The sequence below is a fragment of the Empidonax traillii genome, unplaced genomic scaffold (assembly GCF_003031625.1).
Source record: "Empidonax traillii isolate 1590-97213 ecotype Southwest subspecies unplaced genomic scaffold, ASM303162v1 scaffold105:size1093405, whole genome shotgun sequence".
NCBI classification, from domain to species: domain Eukaryota; kingdom Metazoa; phylum Chordata; class Aves; order Passeriformes; family Tyrannidae; genus Empidonax; species Empidonax traillii.
Genome location: NW_020955298.1, coordinates 99,169 through 121,891, shown reverse-complemented (window position 1 = coordinate 121,891; position 22,723 = coordinate 99,169). Strand labels below are relative to the sequence as shown.

The 22,723-nt window shown below is 36.8% G+C and overlaps 1 protein-coding gene across 4 annotated transcripts in view; it reads right to left on the bottom strand.

The window, feature by feature from the left end:
• The window catches only part of STXBP4 (syntaxin binding protein 4), a 65,227-nt gene that overhangs the window by 40,938 nt on the left and 1,566 nt on the right, over positions 1-22,723 (bottom strand). For 2 of the 4 annotated variants that reach the window (XM_027882430.1, XM_027882433.1), the window contains exons 1-15: positions 18,708-18,826; positions 15,496-15,569; positions 15,205-15,300; positions 14,765-14,834; positions 13,856-13,930; positions 11,602-11,687; positions 10,803-10,932; positions 10,110-10,242; positions 7,964-8,070; positions 7,421-7,589; positions 6,325-6,403; positions 3,471-3,553; positions 2,877-2,973; positions 1,381-1,493; positions 628-714 (exon numbers count right to left, since the gene is read on the bottom strand). In XM_027882430.1, coding sequence (XP_027738231.1) covers positions 628-714; positions 1,381-1,493; positions 2,877-2,973; positions 3,471-3,553; positions 6,325-6,403; positions 7,421-7,589; positions 7,964-8,070; positions 10,110-10,242; positions 10,803-10,932; positions 11,602-11,687; positions 13,856-13,930; positions 14,765-14,834; positions 15,205-15,300; positions 15,496-15,569; positions 18,708-18,775 — 1,467 coding nt within the window. In that variant the 5' untranslated portion in view covers positions 18,776-18,826. Of the gene's footprint in view, positions 1-627; positions 715-1,380; positions 1,494-2,876; positions 2,974-3,470; positions 3,554-6,324; positions 6,404-7,420; positions 7,590-7,963; positions 8,071-10,109; positions 10,243-10,802; positions 10,933-11,601; positions 11,688-13,855; positions 13,931-14,764; positions 14,835-15,204; positions 15,301-15,495; positions 15,570-18,707; positions 18,827-22,541; positions 22,665-22,723 lie in introns of those variants that run through there. The other 2 variants (XM_027882431.1, XM_027882432.1) reach the window with 2 other exon arrangements.

Sequence of the window (22,723 nt, the reverse complement as noted above, 5' to 3'; positions counted from 1 at the left end):
ATCAACCCAATGTTTTCGTAATTTATAGCAAGAAAGAATTTTTTTTTTTTTTTTGGACCAGGAGGGAATTTGTATAATTGTCTATATCCTCAGATCAATTTTCCTGTCCAAGAACAAAAGCTACATATACTGAATACAAAATTTTTTATCTTTTGGTATGTTAATAAAGCAATTCAAGACCATAGGGTTGTGGTTGTAACCCAGGGTATTAAGAAACAATAAATAGATTTGTTGCTTTAGGTTTTAGGAATTTTGTAAAGTCTGTGAAAATATGTATTACTTTGGAACATGATTAATTTATCCCCCAGTTTTCTGATTTCTTTCAAAAGTATCAGCACTCGCTCAGACTCTGCAGTCACTAAGATCACACATTTCTAAATAAAATTGCCTTGCAAATCAGTCACTTCTCCACATTCACTTTTGTGAAATGTCTGCTTAGTTTCATTTCTCTGTGGATCAGATTAAAAAATGTGCAATCTTCAAGTGTATTAGGGCTGTTTGCTCTGCCTTTTTTACTTAATCATGAAAAACTCCACATAAAATTCCAAAGGAGAACAGTAAATTACTACATACACTCCAAAAAAAGACTAGTCTCTTGAATAATTTAAAGCAAATAAAAATCGTTACCTTTAATTTACTCATTTCTTTTAGAGCTTCATTTCTTTCTCTCTTAAGTCTTTCCACCTCATCCTCCAAAGAATTACAGGTTACAAACTGTATTTAAATACATAAGGTTAGAAAGTATTTCTAACTGTAGCTTCCATAATCTTTATCATCTTATATTAAGAGGTCTTGTTAATAAAATCAAAGGAAAATCTTAATTTTACAATAATTTAAAGCTCTGAAAATGCTAAAAATGTTTAAGAAAATTTTGAACAATTTATATCTTCCCAAGGAACAATTATTTTTACTGTTAAAGTGGATTAATAAAAGTATTTTTTAAAGTATCAAGAAAACATCAATAGCCCATTTTCTTCATTACTTTAAATAATATGTCCTTTTATTTTAGTATTCATATGCTAAAATGCTCTTTTTTAAAGCCAGCTCTAGAATAAAATGATTTTCACTGTAGCAGTAGCTCAAATCACTGGGCCCAGTAATTGTTTATCACTCACACAGGTTGTAGCAACATGAATTCCATTAAGAAACCTCAGTAAATCCCTGTTGTCTGGGCTTATAACAAACCACAACATAATTATATTAATTGCTCTCTGCAAATTAGGCTGCTTAACAAAGCTTCACAGAAACTGGGTTACCTTAAAGAACCCCGGGACATGGAGCTGTTTTAAACATCTGCCCAAGATGTGGAGTAGTTTCACATATAATACACTCCAATAATCTCCTCCCAGCAGTTAAACACTGTCCAAGCACATATTTTACCTGTGAATCCTGTAAGCTGGAAACTTCACTGACCCCAAACGTTACAGATTTGTGGTCGTCATCTGCTGTATTTGATTGCCCAGAAAAAAGATTCCTCGACACTTCAATGAAATCTGAAAAAACAGTTCACATTTCATTGCTGTAGCCCATAAGTTCACTTCAGCAGCAGCATCACTAAATGCAAAGATCTCCAAAGATCACAATGAACAGCCAGTCTTTAATAAATGCAGCATTTGCCCCGAGTAAGCTTTCTGAAGGAAAATATGAATATCGGGCACATCTCTCTGAAGAGAAACTTTTGGTAAAGCTGGTAAGAATAAAAATGTCCAAAACAGGTCTTGGGAAAGAAACACCCTCAAAATTAAGTTGTGAAGGACAAAAGAAAACAAAGGTGGTGTGAAAGTTCACCTTCCAAGTGCCTGGTTAGAGATGCTCTACATTTGGCAGATCTCTGATAGAAATGAAAAGAAATCTGCACACCAGGTCTACACCTGCCCTTCCCAATGAGTTGACCTTAATTAATTATGTGTGAGGAGACACAGTATCTCTGCAGGAAAAAGGAAAAATTTCATGCTCGTGGTTTCCTCTGCAGGTCCTTTAAACCCTTGGTAGAGACCTGGGAAAATTGATGCTGACCAGATTGAAAGTTCTAAACACAAACACTGCATCACTCACCATCAGCATGGCTTGCAGGACCATTCATTAGGAATGTATTAAAAAAATACCTGCTACAATATGACAGAAAAGTGGAAATATCAAGGTCAGTTAGTTTATTCCACGTAAAATCTGATGGAAGATCCAGGACCTTTCTTGATGAGACACTTGAAAATCCAGTGTCTTTTTGGATGGTTAAGTATAAAATATTACTTTTCACATACTAGTTTTTGATGCTGTTTTTCATAAACTTTAGAAAAAGTGAAATTTCCATCAGTTTTGGTATCAGAACTTTCACGTCTCACAGCTTTTGAAAAATATTTTTAAATTGTCAGTGTCACCAAGCAAAATTGTCATAATCAACAGCAGCAACTCACTCCCATCAGAATTAGGTTTAGCCAGAAGAATTGTGATGGTCTCCATGCAAATCTCTTTCTATGTGCAATAGCTGAAATGTTCCTGCTTCTCACAAACTGAAGTTAAAAAATCCATCAGTTTAGTCGCTTCAAGAAGTCTCTTTAAGCATCAATACTTTGCTCAGACAGTTTTGGAACAATTACAGCTCCCTATCGTCAAGGCAAAAAAATCTAGGAATTTGTGAGCACAAAATAAAACTTTCCCAGGGCTGCTCCTAATTAGATAAATTTGTGATTTGCTTTCCCAATACTTAGTTTCAGAATTTCGAGCTTATTTTTATGCAGTAAAATAAGGTTCTTGCCTCAAACTATCATTTTATTTGCAGCAGCAACTCAATACTGACAGAAAATATATTAATAGTTATTATCTATAATTTCTGTACTCCTACTTTTCATTCTTTTCCGTAGTAATTAACAAATTATTACCTCCAAAAGACACTGTTCCTTTAGAATCTTTCTGAAGTTGCTGCCTGAGGGCTTGCTGCTGTTCATCTGTGAGCTGAATCCCAAGATAATTCAATGCCTGGAAGGAAAAAAACTTATTTTGGAGAAAAAAAAAGAAAGGACTAGGGATAATGACTGCAGGGACATGGGGGAGTAATTAAAGAGCTATACTTCAAAGAGCCTTTGTATCCTGGTACACTCTCATTGACAACACTTTTATTCCAGAGTCACTCTGTGACTTTTCCTTCTAATTGAGAGATGTACAGATATTATTTAACCTTGAATACAGATGAGTGTAATAAGCAAAACCCTTTGTCCTTAATAACTGCCTTAAAAATCCTGAGGGATGTTCGGATTCCCAGCAGAGTTAATCAGTAATTAGATTAACAAAAACAGTAATTTGCCCAATATATAAAACGAAGTATTGCCCTGCAACATGAAAGAACTACTCAAATGGAAAATTTTGTGTTGTAATTTACACCTTCAAAGTTCGTCAGCCTAGAGATATCGTCCAGATGTTTCACCTGCATCAGGAAGGGGGAGGAAGGAAAACTCAGTAGATTGTTAAGTATTTACCCTCTCCAGCTTTTCTGTTTTGAGACGAATAGTCGAGTTCCTTCCCTGAGGCTCATAATCATCATTCTGGCTGGGGTAAATAACTAAGAGGGAAAAAAAATTAATTAATAACGATCTAGTAGTAACTATTGCTTTGAAAAAATTCGTTCCGAAGCTCTGCTTGTCAAGTGGATGCCAGCTAAATACCCCCTTGCTAAAAAGACATGCTAACACTTAGACTGACTTTTATTTTTTTAAAGGACATAGTTGTAATACACAAAAATTACGGGTATCAATCACCTACACTATTTTTTTTTTTTTTTTGTATAAAAAAGTGACAAGCAGCAAATTGGCAGAAAGGAACCAGGAATAACTGAGTGATCCATCAAGCATATGGCTTATACTGGTGGTATTTTCTCTTCTCTCAGAGATACACAGATACTCAGGAAAACAGAAGGGGAAACACACTTGTGAATTCCAAGAGAGACCTCCAAGACACACCCTCATCACAGCTGACAGCTCCCCAAAGCATATGGAGTGATCCAGAAAACACTGTGGAAAGACAGGGAATGACCTGTTGCCAACTAAGAGCTGTGTGGAAGGAGCTTAGATTGAATTTCCCAGGCTCCTCAGGAACTCTTTTCCAAGAGCTCCCACCCCTCAGGCCACCAGCCCCTTCTCCAAGTTTCCATGATTTTAGCCAGCTGCATTAATAACGTGTGGTGCACCTCCTGTATTTCCAACACACACAAAGTGTGAGGCAGAGGAAGGGAGCAGAAGGCAGCAGCACCAAGCAGCCCCTACGCAGGACTTCAGAATAATTGCCTTTTTTATTATTATTATTCCTTTTTGTGTGTGCATGCTGAGTTTTGGTGGAACTTGAGAAACACAGTCACAGCTTTGTCATGTTTCAGACACACCTGTGGGTACAACACAACCACCTTTGGCAGCCTTTGCTCACAGACAGCAGGCAGAAGGAGCAGTGAACTACCTATTTCTTTGGATTTTAGATGTATGAACAAAGAAAAAATTCATTGCTTGCATTCATTATTTATAAATTTAATTTAGATCTTATCCATCATTTCATTAATGGATTAGAGAGGTACCAAAACCAAGCCCAGCATTTAAAAACCAAAGGATTTTGCAGCTTGAGACTCTCTCTAAAGGAACAGAAGGAATTGCAGAGGATTCTATTTTTTTTAAATTTTTTTTAGTTTCACAGCATATCTGTTTCCAAGCTCGAAGTAATTTACATTCTCTTTATATGCCAAAAGCATAAACCAAAACATCTTGAAAATCTCTGACACTAACACCTCTCACATGCTATATTAAATTCTGAAGACAGTGGGCTAAACCTCAGTGGAATTGGCACACTTCCTTTGAGCTCAGAATGAAAAAGCCTCTTGAATGGGTTTGTGCAAAAAACTTCTCGAAACTACTCTGATTTTTTCATAAAGCATAAAAAAACCCAAACCTCTAAGAGATACTTTAATTTTTTCAAGGTTATCTTTCAAAGGTTATCCTTGATAAAAGGCAGCACGAAAGAAGTGGCAGCTTTGACAAAGGACGTGCCATTAAATCAGAAGAAAATGAAACATAAGCAACAGCACAAACTGGAGCTGCAAGTGTTTGTCCTTTCCACTCCACTACCCACGTTACTCAGATGTGTTAAGAAACTGTGGCCTTCTTTAAACAATAAAGCTTCTGGGTATTGCATTATATTAACCAAGAGTCTCATATCCTGAATATATTTTAAAAAACCAGCCTTTTGTCTTGTTTCTTTCATTTAGTTGAGGTGTTTGTCATGGTCAGTATGGAAATCTGTGTGATCATTAATCTCCAGGTATATTCAATACTACAATCTTCCCTGTTCCAAAAGTTCACATTCATTCAGCTCACCCTTCAAGGAAGGGAAATAACAGGTCAGATTTGCATTACAGGAACTCTTTCATTTTAAATCTGAATATCTAATATGGGCTACAATAAATGCAGGTATAATTTAAGTAACACCAGTGGAAAAACCTCTGGAATGAATCGGATCCTGTATGTTTGTTCTTCCTCTTCTCAGTACATTAGACACTAAGCTGAGGAGCTCAGGCTATGTTTAATTGCTGCTACCTGAAGGAAAAGGATAGAGTTCAGATCTTCGCACAGAAATACACAACAGAGTCAGTTCTGTCACTGTGTCAATGGGGACTCTCATTACTGGGTCAGACTCCTGCATTTTCACTGTTTCCAAACACAACACACATTTGTTTCTCAGAGGAGTTACCACTCTTAAGCCCAGATATCTGGTTCTGACCAAATTCCACAAACCCTGTTTTTCCTGAAGTGTTGTTCTCAAAATAGATATTTAGAGAGATGATCCAAGTGACTCTTGTCTTTGTTCCAATGTCCTGACCCTCCAATATTAACATATATATTCTATTTGTCATGAATTGCAAGGCTGTTAGAGGTCTGCATGTTGTTTCTATCCCTCCAATATGCTGCCCTGATTTAAACAAAAAACCCCATGCAAGCAGCATCCATCCACAGAATTTCATCAAATCAAGAAAGCACAGTTTCTATGGTAACCTAATCTTGATCTATATGTGAGTCTTCATTATCTGCTTTCTCCTGAGTCTATTATCATTATTGCTGTATAGCAAATGTTGTGATCACTCGTTTTTGTTTGGTTTCAGCTGTTTGTTCAAGACAATGTAAGTTATACTTGACAGAAGCTCCTAAAAATCCATCGATCTCAGTCCTTTATTTAGGACTATAAAAATATTCCCTTTTTTTAAAGACTACTGAGTCTCACCATGTACTGTGTGCTGCAAGACAGTTATCAAAGGAAAAAAAAAAAAGGGTGGCAGGGAATGAAATCAGCACTTACCCGTGGCAGACACATCAGCAGGACTGTTGTCTAGAGGCGTAATTGGAGGCTGCTCTCCCATCTTGACTCCAGTTTCCATCTGTGAAAGAAAATCAAAAGTCATGATACACCATTCCTAAAGCAGATCACGAGTCAAACTAGAGATACACATTAATGTAAAAAGAGAAGGACAGGAAGGAAGACCGGGGGACTAAAAAAGGGCTGGATAGATCAAAGCAACAATGGAAGGCACGGAGGGGGTGCTGGTGGTGAGAGGGAATGGCACTGGAAAAATTCAGATCAGGGCCTCTTCAAAACCTTGGGTTTTGAATATCTCCACAGATTAAGATAACACAGTCTCTCTAGGCAACCTGTTTCAATATTTATATCCCTAACAGGAAAGAAAAATGGGCAAGAATTTTAAGTACAAACATAAGAAGAACTGAGAATCACTTGCTCTGTCTTTGTGTTTGACACGGAACATTTTATTCATTCTTGTTCCAAGGCAATATTTTATTTAGTTTTAAAAGTCAGATAAACTGAAGAAGTTCTTTCAAAAATTAGAATGATAGTTTTAAAATCATCATTCTTATGGTCAACATTATTTCTTTTACAAATTTACTTCTTTAAGGTGAGCTGTATGAATTAAAACAATTGTTGTTGAGCTGAAAGGGGAAAAAGCCCACATTCTTCTAGGTATTTTCTAAAGCAAAAATCTCATCATCACAGAGCAAGTGTAACTTGTGAGATTGTCCTATTCACATACTTGTAGCAAACAGAGAGCATTTTATCTCTGAAATATATAACTATATATATCAAATTCCAAAACTTTACGACCTAGGGAAACATTAGGGAGAACTTTGTATCTAAAAACACAATTAATGCTTATTTTACTTGATTTGTTTTCTTACCCCAAGTCAACTAATAGTCTTATTCCTCTCATCAGTGTGGTTTAATCTCCTGTTACAAAACACGAGTTTTGCAAAACTTTTGATATTCCAAAGACTTAATACTGTGCAGAAAAATAGCCATTTTCTTACTAAAAGGGAAACTCAAAATTAGGAAAAAACAACCATTTTCTCACTTTTATTCTAAGAGGAGTAATAAGTGTACTCACAGCATCTGGAGTGAATGTTGAAACAAGCTTCCCATTAGGAGATGGAAGAGCCTGTTGCTCTCCATATGCCACAGAAGATGTTAAGAGGCTGACAGGACGTTGCAGATTCTCTGGATAACTGGGAATATTTTTTTGCCTAATAAAAGCTATCTCCCAGAAGTTTTCCAACCTAAAATTAAAGTTTCAACAAATTATATGCTATATTGTTTTTAAGATTATATGTTACTTCTGAAAAAAATTACAAGTTTTCAAACACTGTGTGGTTTTATTAAATCTTTTTCTAAAACGTTGTTCTGTTCCCCATCATTAAAAAGGCTTTGGGTTTGGGTTCCCTTTTGATTTTTTATTTTTGAAAGCATTCAATTATCATAATTTTGCAGGTCTAAAAGGTGCATCTCAGTCTCTTCTATGAAATAATATTGCAATTGAATATTAAAAAAATTAATATGCCTGTGTTTCAATTCATTTCAGATTAATCTGATCATAAACATCATATCATAAACCGTTTTGGAGGGTTAGATGTTTGACAGTAGCAGCAGATACCTCATCTTTGTTCTGTTGATTATACTTTTTGCCTCTTCATAGGAGACACCAATCATGGACTCCTTGTTGATGGACACAAGTTGATCTCCAGGCTTCAGTCGTCCATCCTAAGATAACAAATAAAAAACCAAGCCCTCTATTTCCATAGGAATTGCTAACACTACAGAAAGAACTGTAAAATCACAGCACTTTCACATATTGCTCTGCATCTGCTGAGACAAGAAATACCAAGAGCAGCTGTGTATTCTGACAATCTCCCAGGAATAAACAGATCGAATGAGCATTAATCACCATCACAGCAGTCATTATAAAAACTTCATTAGACAGAACACACCCCAGATATTGTCTAAAGAAGAAATTGGACCCACATACATATTCTGTTAAAAAAAACCCACCCAAAGGAACCACAGATTTTTCCAGCAAAAAGCACCAGCCCATCTGATTTTAGGAAGCTTCTTTAATAATTAATTCAGCTGTGAGCTCGATTCATTTGTATTTCAAACCCAAATGTTCACAGCAATACATGGGACTCATCAGGCACTCACTGGCCATCTTAAGTTAATGAGAAAACTAGATCAGTCTGTTAGGAATTCACCAGGCAAAACCATGACAGAAATAACATTGTCAACTTTGTGCTTCAGTTAAATTAATTGCAAATCCTCTACCAACACGAGAACATATCACATTTCTGTCTGAGAGACTATAAGACAAGACTTTATACACGCTAGGCTAGAATTCTCACTAAGAAAAAGCTTTCTTTACTCACATTTTATAAGAGGCCTCAACAATTCAGCTGGAATTTCATGTAACCCACCTACAGTGCCAGGGTTTGTTATGACATTTGTCAGCTGTAATAAACATCCAATTACACGTCTCTGTTCCTCAGCTCTTAAGAAATTAATCACCAAGTGAAACAAAGTGTGCACAGATGATACACGGGAAATAAGAAAAATACCTTTTCAAGATCAGTATAATTATACCTATTTAATACCCACATACCACAGTTTTAGCTGTGTCATCTCAAACCAATGATAGCACTTTATTACATTTTTTTTTTTGTCCCTCAGTGTTTTGGTTTTGATTAAAGAAAAAAGCTGTAGATCTTTTATTTTGCTTTCATCCAGTCTATTATAAAGAATATCCATTTCAACGGTGCCCTCATGTGGCAGAGGTTTAAAACACGTTTTCTGCTTCAGCTTCCCAAACAGGATAAACCAAGACTGGGAAATTACCTCTATCATTGCTAATATTGGAACTCACTGAAAATTGATGTCTCAGCCTCAGCCTATTGATTATGTGGGACAGGCTTTCATTTACATGTTTGCAACGAGAAAGAAATGTTTTAGAAGCCACAATAAAATAGGAGAAACAAAAGGAGAATGATTAACATTTATGTACTAAAAGAGGTCTTTGAGAAACACTGAATGTTTTCCTTTACTTGATATTTTAGGATTAAACTTAGCCTACAAAAGTTCAGTAACAAAGAGTTGTAGACTGTTTGGGGACAAAAGTCATTGTTTGTGAAATCAGCTTGTACCCTTTTGCTTGGCCAGAGGCAAAAGCTGGTTATCTACACTTCAAAATAATCATAATAACTCAGGATGCCAAAGGAGATTCTTGGATAAACAGTTCTGTTTACTTAAACCAGATAGTTACAGTATTTATTTATTTTTTAAACTGACAAGTCCTCCTGATTTACATAATGCAACAGTAATCAGAACTGATTCATACATTTTATTAATCTGCAGTTTCAGAGTATTGCCTTTTAATTTGCCTACACAATGATTTCCAACTGCAAGGATTCATCTAAATAAAGCCTCAGGGAAACACGATTTTTACAATGTCCAAGAATGACCAAAGAGATGCAATTTGTAGCTCTGCCCCATCCTTCCTATTTACCTTCCACCATGCAACCTCTTACAGGAGTTGACTTTGTACCCTCTCATACATAAACTGGGGAATAAGATTTACCTCAAATCAACTTATGAATAATTTTCATTACCATGAGATAATTCTGTGTAAAGACAAAGCAAGGGGAAACACAAACAAATTTTGTATTTAAAATATGACTGTATATATAACATACTGAAGCAGGTACTAAATGAAGGCAGAAATACAGGTGTCTGAAGGGAGAAAAGGTCTTTACCTTATGACAATCTCCACCAGGGATAATTTCTTGAATATATACCAAAGGCCCTTCATTTCTGTTAATTCCTCCCATGATATTCAAACCCAGGCTTGTTCCTTTGCAAACAGAGATAATCTGAAATGCACTATCCCTACAAAGAGAAAGAAAGGTAGAATTACTTCACACAACTAGATACTCAGTAGAGATTGAAACAACATTTTATCTTATTTTGCAAATACGTATTACAGCAACAGATAGAAATAGTGGACACGGTCTCAATGTTCGAATATTACAGTGACAAATTGCTACAAAATCAGCAACTTCAGGTGTTACTTCTGACAATTACCAAAAAAATTGATACATTATATTACAAAGTTAAAAACTTCTATTTTTTATATATATATAGATAAATCTCCAAAGCATATGAGATCACCTGGACATAAACCAGAAGCATTAATTCTTTAGGAGACAGATCAAAAGTCAACCTGATTAATCAACTTCTACCATGTAAATGACAAATAAACAGGAAAATAACTTACTAAAAAAACTGAAAGTCTGCAATATCCACAGTATTATAAGTTACAGGATTAAAAATTAAAAAAATAAAACAAAAGTTTAACACTTAGTGCTCAACCCAAACTCTCCTGACCAGCCAAACACAGCATTTCCTGCAGCTCACACAAGACAGTGACAGTCAGTTTTGGAAATTACTTTGCAAGCTTTGGGGATGGTGCTGGCACAGAATTATTTCTGCTGCTGGTGGTGGTATTTTCCTTTGGATGCAACTGAGGACTCTGTGACCTTGAGGATGACCCAGAAGAAAGGCTCTCTACAGATTTTGCTTCAGGAAAAGAAATGGCGACAAAAAAAGAAATAAAATACACACTGGGGAAAAAGCACAAAATTTCAGCTCATGGAAGTTCAGCAGGATTATTTTCACGTTGGAAAACAGACAAATAAAGCAATCAGACAATCAAAAGGAAGCTTAAGTCTACACAGTGAGAAGTGCAAGTCACCCACGGTCCCAGGAATAATATTTTAAAACATGGAAAGTGGCAGTTTTTTCCAATCTAGGAGCAAAAAACAAAATCTGAACTGACTTTCCTAAAGAATAATCCCCTGTGCTATATAAAGCATCTTAATTAGGCAGCAATTCCACAAAGATCAGAATTTATGGCACTCTAGCTCAGATCTTTTATTAGTGCTTTGAAATCTTATGGCACATTTCAGCTACAAATACCAAATACTTGTCACATCATCCATTAATTAAAATCGCTGAAAGTAGATGGTGATATATTTAAAAGTTGAGGACACTGACACACAAAGCCCTCAAGGTATATTTTTAGTCTCTAAATGTCACAGTCGAAGTAACCATGTGTGTTTTGCCTGACTTTCAGTCACTTCCTCCAAGAGATCTCCCCCCAGATTAAGAGTTTTAAGTGCAAGTTTCTACTCCACCCAAGGCTGGCTGTCCTACAGGATGATGTCAGGCTTGGAAGTGATCTCTCACCAGCTAACAGATGTGTTGGAGAACTTCTTGCAGAGCTGTTGTCACTGTGAGAGCCATACTTATCCATCAGGTCGTGGAATTCTTTCCTGTGGCAATAAAAAGATCCTCTTTGTCAGGATTTGGCATTAGTTTGAATGCACCCCGTGGAACCTGCACTGCACTGGAGTTTCCCTTCCTGAGAGAAGGAAGCTCAACCTCAACTGAAAGAGGAAAGCCCTGCCAAGTGTCCAGAAAAGGCAAGGAAAGATCATGTAATACAGGATAAAGATGGAAAAGCAACAGACTGTGAATGCAATGGGCTATTGCTAAAATAAGTTTAATTATTAACTCTCTTTACCCTGGATTGCAAAAAACTTGTAATCCAAGTTAATTAGAAATGATAAAACAGTGGTATTACCTAGGCCCAGAAAAAGTTATTTATATTAGGAGGAATCAGATTACAGCATACTCATGTTTTTAAAGAATGCTTTTAGTTCAGCTACACTGAACAAGAACTCAGAAGAGACTGGCAAACAAAGACGTGGCACCTCAAAAAAAAAAAAAAAAAAAGAGAAGAAATATTTATTAATTACTCACTAATGAGCAAAACAGATGCAAATTCTAATTTCTAGTTAGTTTTCTCAGAAATTTTTAGTCCATTTCATCATAATTATACATTAAATATTGTCTCTCCTTAGGCTTTATCTTTTTCATGATGAAATCTCTCATTGAAATAAAGAGCAATTCTTGGTCAGGTGCACTGTTGAAATAATGGAAATAGTTGAAAATACTACTACTACTACAAAGCAAAAGCAGAAGCTCTTTGTTACCCATCATATTGTAACAAACTGGCAAAGATGTAAATCTTGGATCACAAGCACTGAAGATAAAACAAAAATGCTTATTTCACCTAATATCGAATCCAGCCTAATTAAAAAAAAACAAGTTTATAATCTGAGCTATGATTATCTCAGTGATATCTGATTTAAAAAATGTAAGTAATCTAGAATGATGTAAGCCAGAAACATCAGCAAATTAGTATTGCAGGATTAAACAGAGAGAAAATAAATTAACTGCTTGCAGGGAGAGCAATTCCCAGGTAATTCCAGGGAGTGCAGTTGAAAGCTGCTGGATGCATTATTTTTTTTAAAAAAAGACAAAATTTATCGTACTAAATAATCTATAATATTTTAGCACAGGAATGTAAAGTCCTAAGAAATGAATTCACAGGTGTCTGGGTGAGGGACTATATGGAAGGGCAAATCCAGCCCAGGCTACTGCTCCTACCCCCGGAGTGGTTAAAGGACTGATGGATTTTAATTATTCAAGGAATTTAGAGGAACTAAGCCAGTATGCTTTAGATAAAAGCAGATTAAGAGTGGACCTCACATATATCTGGGCAGTCTGGAAAAAAAAAAAAAGAAAAGAGAGAGATGAGAGGCTACAGAGTGATTTAAATGTCTGTCAAATACACAAAATAAAGGAAACAGAAAGAAGGAAGCTTAACTTGGACAAAAGGCTAAAGGAATTTGGAGAAAAATCCTTTATGCAGAGATTACTCAGTAAGTGGAACATCCCAGGAAAGGCAAATAGCAGCAGATACTCTTGCAATGATTATCAAAAATAGTTACATAACAGCTCTTTTCTCTGGAGATTTAAGTCACAAGGGGACACAGACCTGGATCCAGCGCTTCCGATGATGCTCTGCCAATATAGGTTTATGTGCTTAACTTCCAACAGTGGAGTTAAAGCAATATTTAACATAAATGCCCTTATAATGGATGTATTTTGGACTACCTGCTGCACTGAACAGTTTAACCTACTTATCCAAACCATTCAGAGCTCATTAAAGACTGAAAAGCAAATTTCTGAGGGGAAACAATAACTAAATCTGACTTTTTTCAGAAGGCAAGCCCCGTTTGCATCGTATAGTTTTGTGGTTCTGCAGCTCTAATATAGATTCTTAATTTTTTATTATTTTAAAACATGAGAAGTATTAAAAAAACTGCCACAGCACATAATTTTTAATGGTATTAGCTGGGAATATAACATTGAAATCCTCCTCTTTAAACTCAAATTGGCCTGAGCTTGCTACTTGAATTGATGCAAGTGATCTCAGAATGAACTGGTACCAAATACCACACAGCAAAACATGACATGGGGTGTAATCCTGCAATTAAATCTAATCTGAAAGAAAAAAAACATGCCAGCCCACCCCTCCAACCCAAAATACAGCACTGTATTAGTTTTGAGGTTAAAACAATTTTTCTCTTACTTTGCTTCTTCATCTCTGGCAACGAGCAGAGACATGTGATTAGATGCTGATGCTGTTCGCAGGATGTCAACAGCCCTACAAGGGGGAAAACAGCCAGATAAATACACCAGGGGGCTGTCAAGAAGTACAGAGCAGTGCTAAAAGAGCAGGAAAATGGGCAAATTCCTAGCAGAGTTAATCATTTTCACTGCCAGATACAGAGAAAAGAGCTTTTTCCAGCAACGTAACTCCAACTAAGCGTTGGAGAGTGGAGCAAGAGAGACTGTGGTGCATCTGTGCTGCTGACAGCAACAAGCTGGGACTGACCTCTCCTTCTCTTCCCGTTTGTCCCCATCTCTCCTTGGCCCATCCCACCACCTTCCTGGATCTCCTTCAGGATTAACAGCTCACACCAGACAAAAACCCACTGCTCAGATGTGGTGCCTTGCTCAGGATTTCCCTCAGCAATACATACAGGATTTTCTATTTGAATTTTTAGCCTCTGTCTCCAGCACTAAGCTGCAATGATCTCTAGTGATCCAGTTACAGAAACCACCTCCAGATTGTTCTAAACCATTTCCCCTTCACTGTCCCATTACCTGTTCACTGAATCATTCACATTCACCAGCACTGAACCAACAGATAGTCATCAAAATATTTTAACAGCTTAATATGTTCTAATGCTATTTTCATACACATTTTGTAATCTGTAGCATTAGGAAACCAGTTTTTTCTGGCTTTATAAAAACTTAAAGTCATTCACTTTTCCACAACAGTTTTGCTGAATTAGATTTATAGGATAAATTAATTGCCAGTTGAACTCCAAGGACCTCAGGGGAGCTGAGCTCTTTCCCTCAGTCATTGATGATGTTCAAAATAATCTGCATATGATATTCCAAGCTCTAATAAACATTCACTAATCAAATTTACCTTTCATTTGTTACTCCAATCAAGTTTTCTCCATTGACATCCAAAATTAGGTCACCAGTGAGCAAACGGCCTTGTAACGAAATCAACAGTAATTCATGAATCAACAGCAAAATAATGAACATGGCATTAAAACAGGACTTATCCTTTCAATTTTATGTGATTTAATGCAATAAACAATTTTATGACTTTAATGACTTCCTGATCCTAATTAAGATGGGTTATTGTGATAAGACTTATCAATCAGTCTTATTAACCACAGAATAGCCACTGAAAATAAGTGTTATTTAGCTATTTGTATTACTTGCACACAGCACAAACGTTTGTGGGACTGGAATTTGTTTCTCACAGTTGAGGAATTAACACTGAGTTGAAATTTCTTTTGACTGATTTTTTTTTTAACATGTAGTGTGTTTGTAACAAATAAATTCAAAATTACTTACTATCTACAGCAGCAACCCCTCCAGGTAGAATTCTCTTTATAAAAATCCCATAATCTTCTGCTGTTTGTGCCCGATAACCTCCAATAATTTTAACTCCTGCAGAAAAGAAAAAAAACAACAAGAAACGAGCAAGAAATTGGTTATTCCACCTCCTGTGCTAAATGTATTAACAGCCAAATCCCCAAAAGCCAGATAAACTGTTGGTGATGACAGTGTGACCTGGAAAAGCTCACCAGGTGTTTTTTAAGCTTTGGTTTACTCTGAAGCACGAGGATGTGCAATCTTAGTTACCTAATCCATTCTGACAATCAGAAAAGGAAATGCGGTGAACGGCTCGATTGATTCCATGAGGGCCCATAATGGTCCTAAGGAACAAAATAAAAGCCATTAAATCACAGAAATGCAGGTAGAGCTATGTTAATATAACAGAAATTACAGTGACCACGTTTTTAACTTCAATGCAAACCAAAATCAGTGTTCTCCACTGTTCCCCAACTGAAAATCAACCTCCTCCTCACAAATGTCAGATGACAAGGTACTCCAAAGTGTACACAGTTTACTTCCTTTTCCCCCAAAGCATTTCAGGGGAAACTGTGAATCCCATTTGGTTTATAATAAAAGGTTTATGATTAAATATAAACAAAACCCCACAACCTGGTCCAGCTTAGCATGTAGGCAAGAAAAACATACCATAACATCTTAGATCAGGTAATGAATATTCAAATAAAACCACAGCTAAGACAATGTACACAAAAGCATATCCTAACATATAATTTATGAACATAATATTTTCCCTACAGTCTCTTAAATTCATCACTCAACACTGATTTCCTTTTCTGTTGTAAAGAAGAGTTTCTTTCCAAACTCTTTTGCCTGGTCCCCTGTGTACCCTCCCACCCCACGAGAAAATACCAGGGTGGCACTTGAAATTGTCTAAAGGCAGAGGAATATTTTGGAGGCAGCTGATCATGCTAAAGAATTAAGGAAGAATAAAAGCAGAGTTTTGAAACTTAAATTTACAGTTCCATGGGACACGTGACCAGCACACCACTCCGAGAACGCAAAGTGTTAAGAAGTCCTGTAAGTCCAGATTACCCTTTAACAGTTTTTATTTTTTATTTAGATGAATTATGATTTAAAAAATGCAAGTTGTATCATAGCTCCTTTGTCCTGCCACTGTACCATTTTTGGAGAAGGCTCACCAGATCTCTTCTAGAAAAGAGCAGAAGCACCATTCAAGTTTTTCTGTTTTGACCTACATATTGTTCTGTATCAGACAGGGAGTCGTATTTTCTAGAGTGTTGTTAAAGTGACATGGAACAACCAGAATTCATTAGCAAGGGGTGAAAGAAGATCAGATTGGAGGACACAGTGACCCAAATCCTCCCACACAACCTAATCCAGCACACTGCCTGAACTCCATGCCTGAAACTGGGTATATCTGCAAAAGCCAGGGTACATGTCATTAACTGGGGCCATGGCAATGGAAAAGAGAAATCCAGAAGGTCCAAATGTGCTTAAATTCTGGCACCAGGCAGGAGATCCAGCTTCTAAAGAACATCTGCAGTATTTTTAGTTTTGTAGAAGAAAACTGGATGAGGGTTCTTTATCAAGGGATAAACACTTGCTCTGAAAAGCAAGTTTCTCCAGTATTGGCAAAATTTGCCTCTGCTTTAGAAAGGCTGGCTATAAGAAGAGACCCAAGAATTCATATTTAGAAACAAAAAGTAGGCCTATGCTTCAAACACTGTGCCATTTTCACTGTAGGATTTCTTGAAGTAATTGTTTCATGGGCTAAAAAGAAATGATGAAACCCAGACAGTGTATTTGGGCTGTATTTGAGACAACTGCACATGACCTTGCAATGATGTGACAGGGCACAAGGGCACCCTTTGTAAGGCTAAAAGTGAACCAAACTGCTTTTATTTAGTAGTGTTACTACCCAGTACTGTCACCTGGATTATCCCCTGAATTTAAATTGTTTTGAAGCTGAAAGACAGCACCTTAGCCATGTTCTTCGCAGGTCTGTCCTGACTTGTATCCATCTTTGCAAACTCAAAAAGGCTACACTGATCTTTAACACAGACAATTATTGTAGTTTTTCCCTCTTGCCTTTTGCTACTTCTGGTCTGATTCTTGCTCTGCCATGCCCTCAGCAGTTTTCACACAGCATTTTCTTAGTAATAAAAGATCAAATTTCAGACTCGAAGTCTAAAGTTCAGAGTTCACCAGAAATCGTGGGACCCATTTATATGCTACCATATAAAATGATCATGAAATATGATCAAATTTAAGCACAGCACAATTAATAGGAAAGGATTTACGTTGCCAGAAGGAACAGGCAACACTTTCAAAAGACTGATCTTAACTAACATAAAATGACAAAGAAGATACAGAGGATATACAAACTAACAATAAACAGTGGAGAGAAATAAGATAGCTCTGAAACAGTGGAATTGTCAGGATGCTGCCACCTGCACTTACAAAGAACTGACCCTTTGAAAAGGATACCCAGGTGTTTTTATGCTCTAGATATGAAATCCCTCCAACACACACAGTTTAAAATTACTTCATCATACAAAAATAAAGACAAGGATCTTCAAATGCCCCGAATTTGTTTAGCATATCATATCTAGCTGACTTTCAGTGTTAGTTTTTCTTCCCACAAAACTTAGAGACAGATCCTCAAGTCAAGCTGCTTGTCACAGTTCTAATAAAATAAACAGGGTTTTAACAGTTTCACTGTAAAAGACTTGGATTCAGCAGCCATCCAACATTTATCTCATGTTATCACTATTTAATATTCATGAAGTGTTAGAATACTTCCCCCAGAGCATTAGAAATATGCTCAACAGCATAAATAAGGAAATAAAGTTCTAAACAACTTGGCAGGAATAGCAAAAAATATTTCATTGTTCTTTGTAGAAAAAGATGCAAATTAAAAACTCAGATGTTGCTGCTCTTTTCTCGAGGTCTGGCAAAAGTAAGCAAGGTTTTAGCACACAGAGCAGATGTGAGGCAATGGACAAAATAAACAAACAAAATTCAGCAGAATGTACACTATAACTTTCTTAGACTAGAAAACGCTAAACTCAACACTCCAAGTGAAGTCCTGGAACACTAACAGACTAAGTGCACATCATTTTGTGTAGATGCTCTAGTAAAAGTAATTAAAATTAACTTCCTTCTATTACTTTTTAGCAGAATACACAAAGAAATTCAACAGCTTTAGGTTTTATATCTTCTAAGGACTTATCAGAACATACAGGCTATTCTTCTGGTCTCTATTCCAGAGAAATTATTAGTTATTTATGTGCACTAACAAAATGTTTATCCAGGATAATACACTTCCCTCACAAAACAGATATTACTTGACACTTAAGCAAAAATCTAAATTATAAACTCTGGCAGATTATAAAAAGAAGCTGGAAATGCCCACAGCTTTTAAGTGCTCCTTCCTGTCCTTTGCCCAACTGCAGACCAGCAGAGTGCCCCCAGCATACCAGTACAAGAGAGAGAGCCCATCAAAACGCTCTGGTTCATCTTCAGCCCCCGGTGAGAGTAAGGACATTCCTCAGGCCGGCAGCAAAAACAAAGACAACGCGACCAAAACACTCTGCAGGCTTCCAGTTCAGCTGGATAAAGGTTATGAGCTGGATGATTTCTGCTGCTCACTAAAAACCCAAAGACAGAGCTCCAGCCAAGCGTCTCTGCCCACTTAATCTCCTCTGAAACCCTCTGCGTCACATGGACTAATTCACCTAGCAAGGTAATGTTTACTTTTTCTCTGCTTGAAATGGCAATTTACAGCAACTTTAAAGGCTGATAAATACAAAGGAGAAAATCTACTGCACTGTGACTAAGGAATCTGGATCTAGCAGCCAAAGGCAAGTGGCATGATTAAAATAAATTTATTTTCTCCTGTTCTTCCAGTAATTTATTTCTATGCTGCCTCCAAACAAGGTCAAAAGCAGTAACTCGTGACCTTTCCAAAGCAATCTTCCTACCAGACTGGATTATGTGCAGCCTCACAAAAGGGAAAGCCAACAAAGCAGACTGAAAGCACTAATGAAACAAATGCCATTATGCTATTACTTGGCATTCTCAACCACGCTATTGACCTGTATCATGCTTTAACCTGGTTTTTGGACTTTCAATATACAGCAGTCAAAAGTTAACACAGAACTTGGATTTTTTATTTTCTCTAGGAAGGGAAGCTGACACATCTATTTTTCTGTGAAAGGAAATAAAACTGGTCAATTTATGTCTTTATGCTGAGAATAATCTAATTGAAGAAGTTAAAAACATAGTCCTGCTCCCAGAGGTCAGACCCTGCTGACAGGAGGCTTGGTCTTGCAGAGATACACGTATTTTCAGAAGTTCTGAGCACCTGACTCCTCTTACTCCCCCTTTTTCTAAAATACTATTAAAAGACTGCAGTTTAAAATGAAACTCAAATATCCTGCATTCACTGAGGGCTTTAAAGCAGAAAGGCGAATCCTCTGTGGCAAGGAGTGCCCCTGTGATCAGACAGCATCTGTCAGGTCTGGAGCTGTGCAGCAGGAGGGCTCAGCTATGCCTGGAATGCACTCGCTTATCTCAGGCACCTTTTTTTTTTTTTCTTTTTAAAGCTGCAGTGACTGTGGTTTCATTAGCACTTAATCGTTCTGGAGAAAGCATCCCTTTGCTGACAGACACCCAGCTGTAGGGTGCTCGAATAGGGCCAGTCCCCTGAGCCTGCAGAGCCACTAAAGGGGCAGAGGGGTTAAGTGACCCACCGCAGATTAAGGAGCAGATCAGAGGTGGAAGTGGGAACATAAAGCAGCCTTCCCAGTTCCCAGATGGTGAAAAGCTCCACTAGCATCCTTTGGATTGCTCACACTCATTCAGAGATAAAAATGTGGCCCTTTGTAATCTTTTCTCAATCAGTTTACTCTGCTGGTATTACTGGCACTACAGTCAGGTGAAAGAAAACCCACTGATATTTTAAGCCTCGTGTCAATTAGCTTTGCTCCAGGCAAAGTTACAGAAAATACCAATAGTTTTTCTCCAGCAAAACTGTCACTGTTTTTAACACCAGTGGAATTCAGTTTGTGGTATCAATATCAGGAGCATTTGTCAAAGCAAATCTCTCAGACCAATCTGGCTTGATTCCAGTGTCACGTTTTCTGCCATGGAAACCTGTCCCCCAGTCATCAGCCCAGCTCAGGGCTCTGCATTTTCACTGTCAAAAAGCCAAAAGGTATTTTTATTAAACCAAAAATGACAAACTTCTGAGCAATTTAAGCAGATATAAACTAGTATTAAGCTTATTGCTCCCATTTTATTAGTAACTATCAGTAACGCATCACTTGCTCAGACAATCCCTCCTTCAAAGTAAACTGTGCATTGTTCAGCTTCCTGAACTCATCCCTGATGATTCTATCCCTCTTTACCTTCAAATTCTGCTGCTGTGCTGCTTTTAATGTTTCTAAAGGATTCAAATAGAACAACAGCATTATTGCTTCTCTTGCAAGTCCTCTGCCTTTGAAGAACATACTCAGAAGAACACAAATCACCTTTTATTTCCAGAATAATCTAGGAATACTGTAACAACTCAAAAGTCCACAAAATTTAGAATAAATAAATTAGATTAAATTTTCAAGAGGTTTCATTTGTTATTAAGTAGGACTCCTTTCCAAACAGCCAGTAAACTATTCTATTCTGCCAACATTTGTAATGATGACTTGCCTTTCCCAAAGGAAGTTTTGCAATGCTTTAGCAACTGAGATGGATTACAGGATAATTTAACAGATGACAAAAAGATTTGCAGAATCTTTGGGTGTATAATTCACAAGATCTTTTTGTTATGAATATAACAAAAGGCAATTTACAAAAATCCTATACAAGTCCATTAAGCAAATGCAGGTTTTTAGGGGCATTAACCCTAAATTCAGATACTGAGGACCACAGCCAAAGGAATGCTGTGTCACAGAGCACGGAAAAGCACTTACTCTGATTTATCCAAACCCACTAATTATTCAAAAGACATTTTGCTGATTAGGTCATAAAGAGTAAGAGAAAACACATGTCATTATATGGCAACTGTTAAACATGAAAAAAAGCTTGGGCAACATTGTAATTGTGGAGAAGCATGAATGGTTTGAGGCTAACCCCTGTGTAGAGAGGAAACCTGTTATTTAAAGTTTAGGTAAACCTCGGTTAACATATAACCAAGTGCATTCTTGGAGCGTTGTGCATCGATACTGCCTCCCAGAAAATAAGAAAGCATAGAAAATTATAGTCTGCCATCATCCTGTAGCTCAAGTGCAGTTAGAGGTGCCTTTCCTGTTCAGCTCATCTGTGAAAAATTGCCTTTGGAATACCGTGATCCAGGAACTACTCATGAAATACACCTTCCATGTGATTCTAGCAAGTCACAGCTTCTTAAAGATGTATCTTTGTGTCACACAGCCTGAACTTCCACGGCACAAGCAGAGTGCTGGGTTCTTCAGGTCTCAGTAAAAAATAAGTAGTTATTTTTAAAATATTTTGTGGATTTCTTTTTCAAAAAAACCCAAGTTATTTACGAGGTGGCATAATTCTAAATCTATGCTAAATTGGTTGACAGTGCTTTTGAATTCTGTTTGCTGGATTCTACTACAAAAGCAGAGCAAACATGATAGTCCAGCAAGAGCTGTCTGTGCCTGGTTTTAATTCTGGTTTGGATGACAGTGTTGCCACAGTTCTTGGCAGTTTGGGAAGGGCCTGGAGTTATGGCTTTCAATCATGACTGAATCCAGTTTTGCCATTTAGAATCTGATCCAATTTTTGAGTGGATAATGTTACAGTCTGTAGTATTAATATCATTATAATTTTATAGCCCATAATATTGGTAAAAATATCATGATTCCAAACCACTACATATAAAGCATTAAAGGTATACAGACATAGTATTCTGAAAAATTCCTGCATTATAATAGATAAACTCCACACAGTGTCCTATGTTACTGTAGGTACCCTATATATACAAGGAAATAATTTGCTATATACCTTACAAATATGTTTTCATAGTTGCAGAAGCATTAAGGAATTTCTGTGCAGGGTTTTATCTCTACAGAACCAGTCCTAACCAAGTGCTGATTAACTTAATGAAAAGCTTAAGAGACATTTCCTCCCTTAATGTGTAAATTCACTGGTGCTGGTGTCACCTTCTCTAGGATGTTAATTCAATATCAAAGTTATTTTTCCTTAAGGCTTCATCAAAACAAGATCCTATTAATGAAACTGAAAGGATTTTCATATTATAATCCAGTAATTGCTGTATTTATGTTTCTGAGGAGAAAAAAAACACTTACTTCTCATCTGTATTTATTAGGGGATCTGTACTGGCCATCTTCTTAGGTGCACTATTTAAATAAAAGTTCAAAATGAAGAATTCTGACACATGAAGAACTGGCTTCTAACCAGGATAACAACTGCTGGAAAAAGGAAAAAAAAAAAAAAAAAAAAAAAAAAAAAAAAAAAAAAAAAAAAAAAA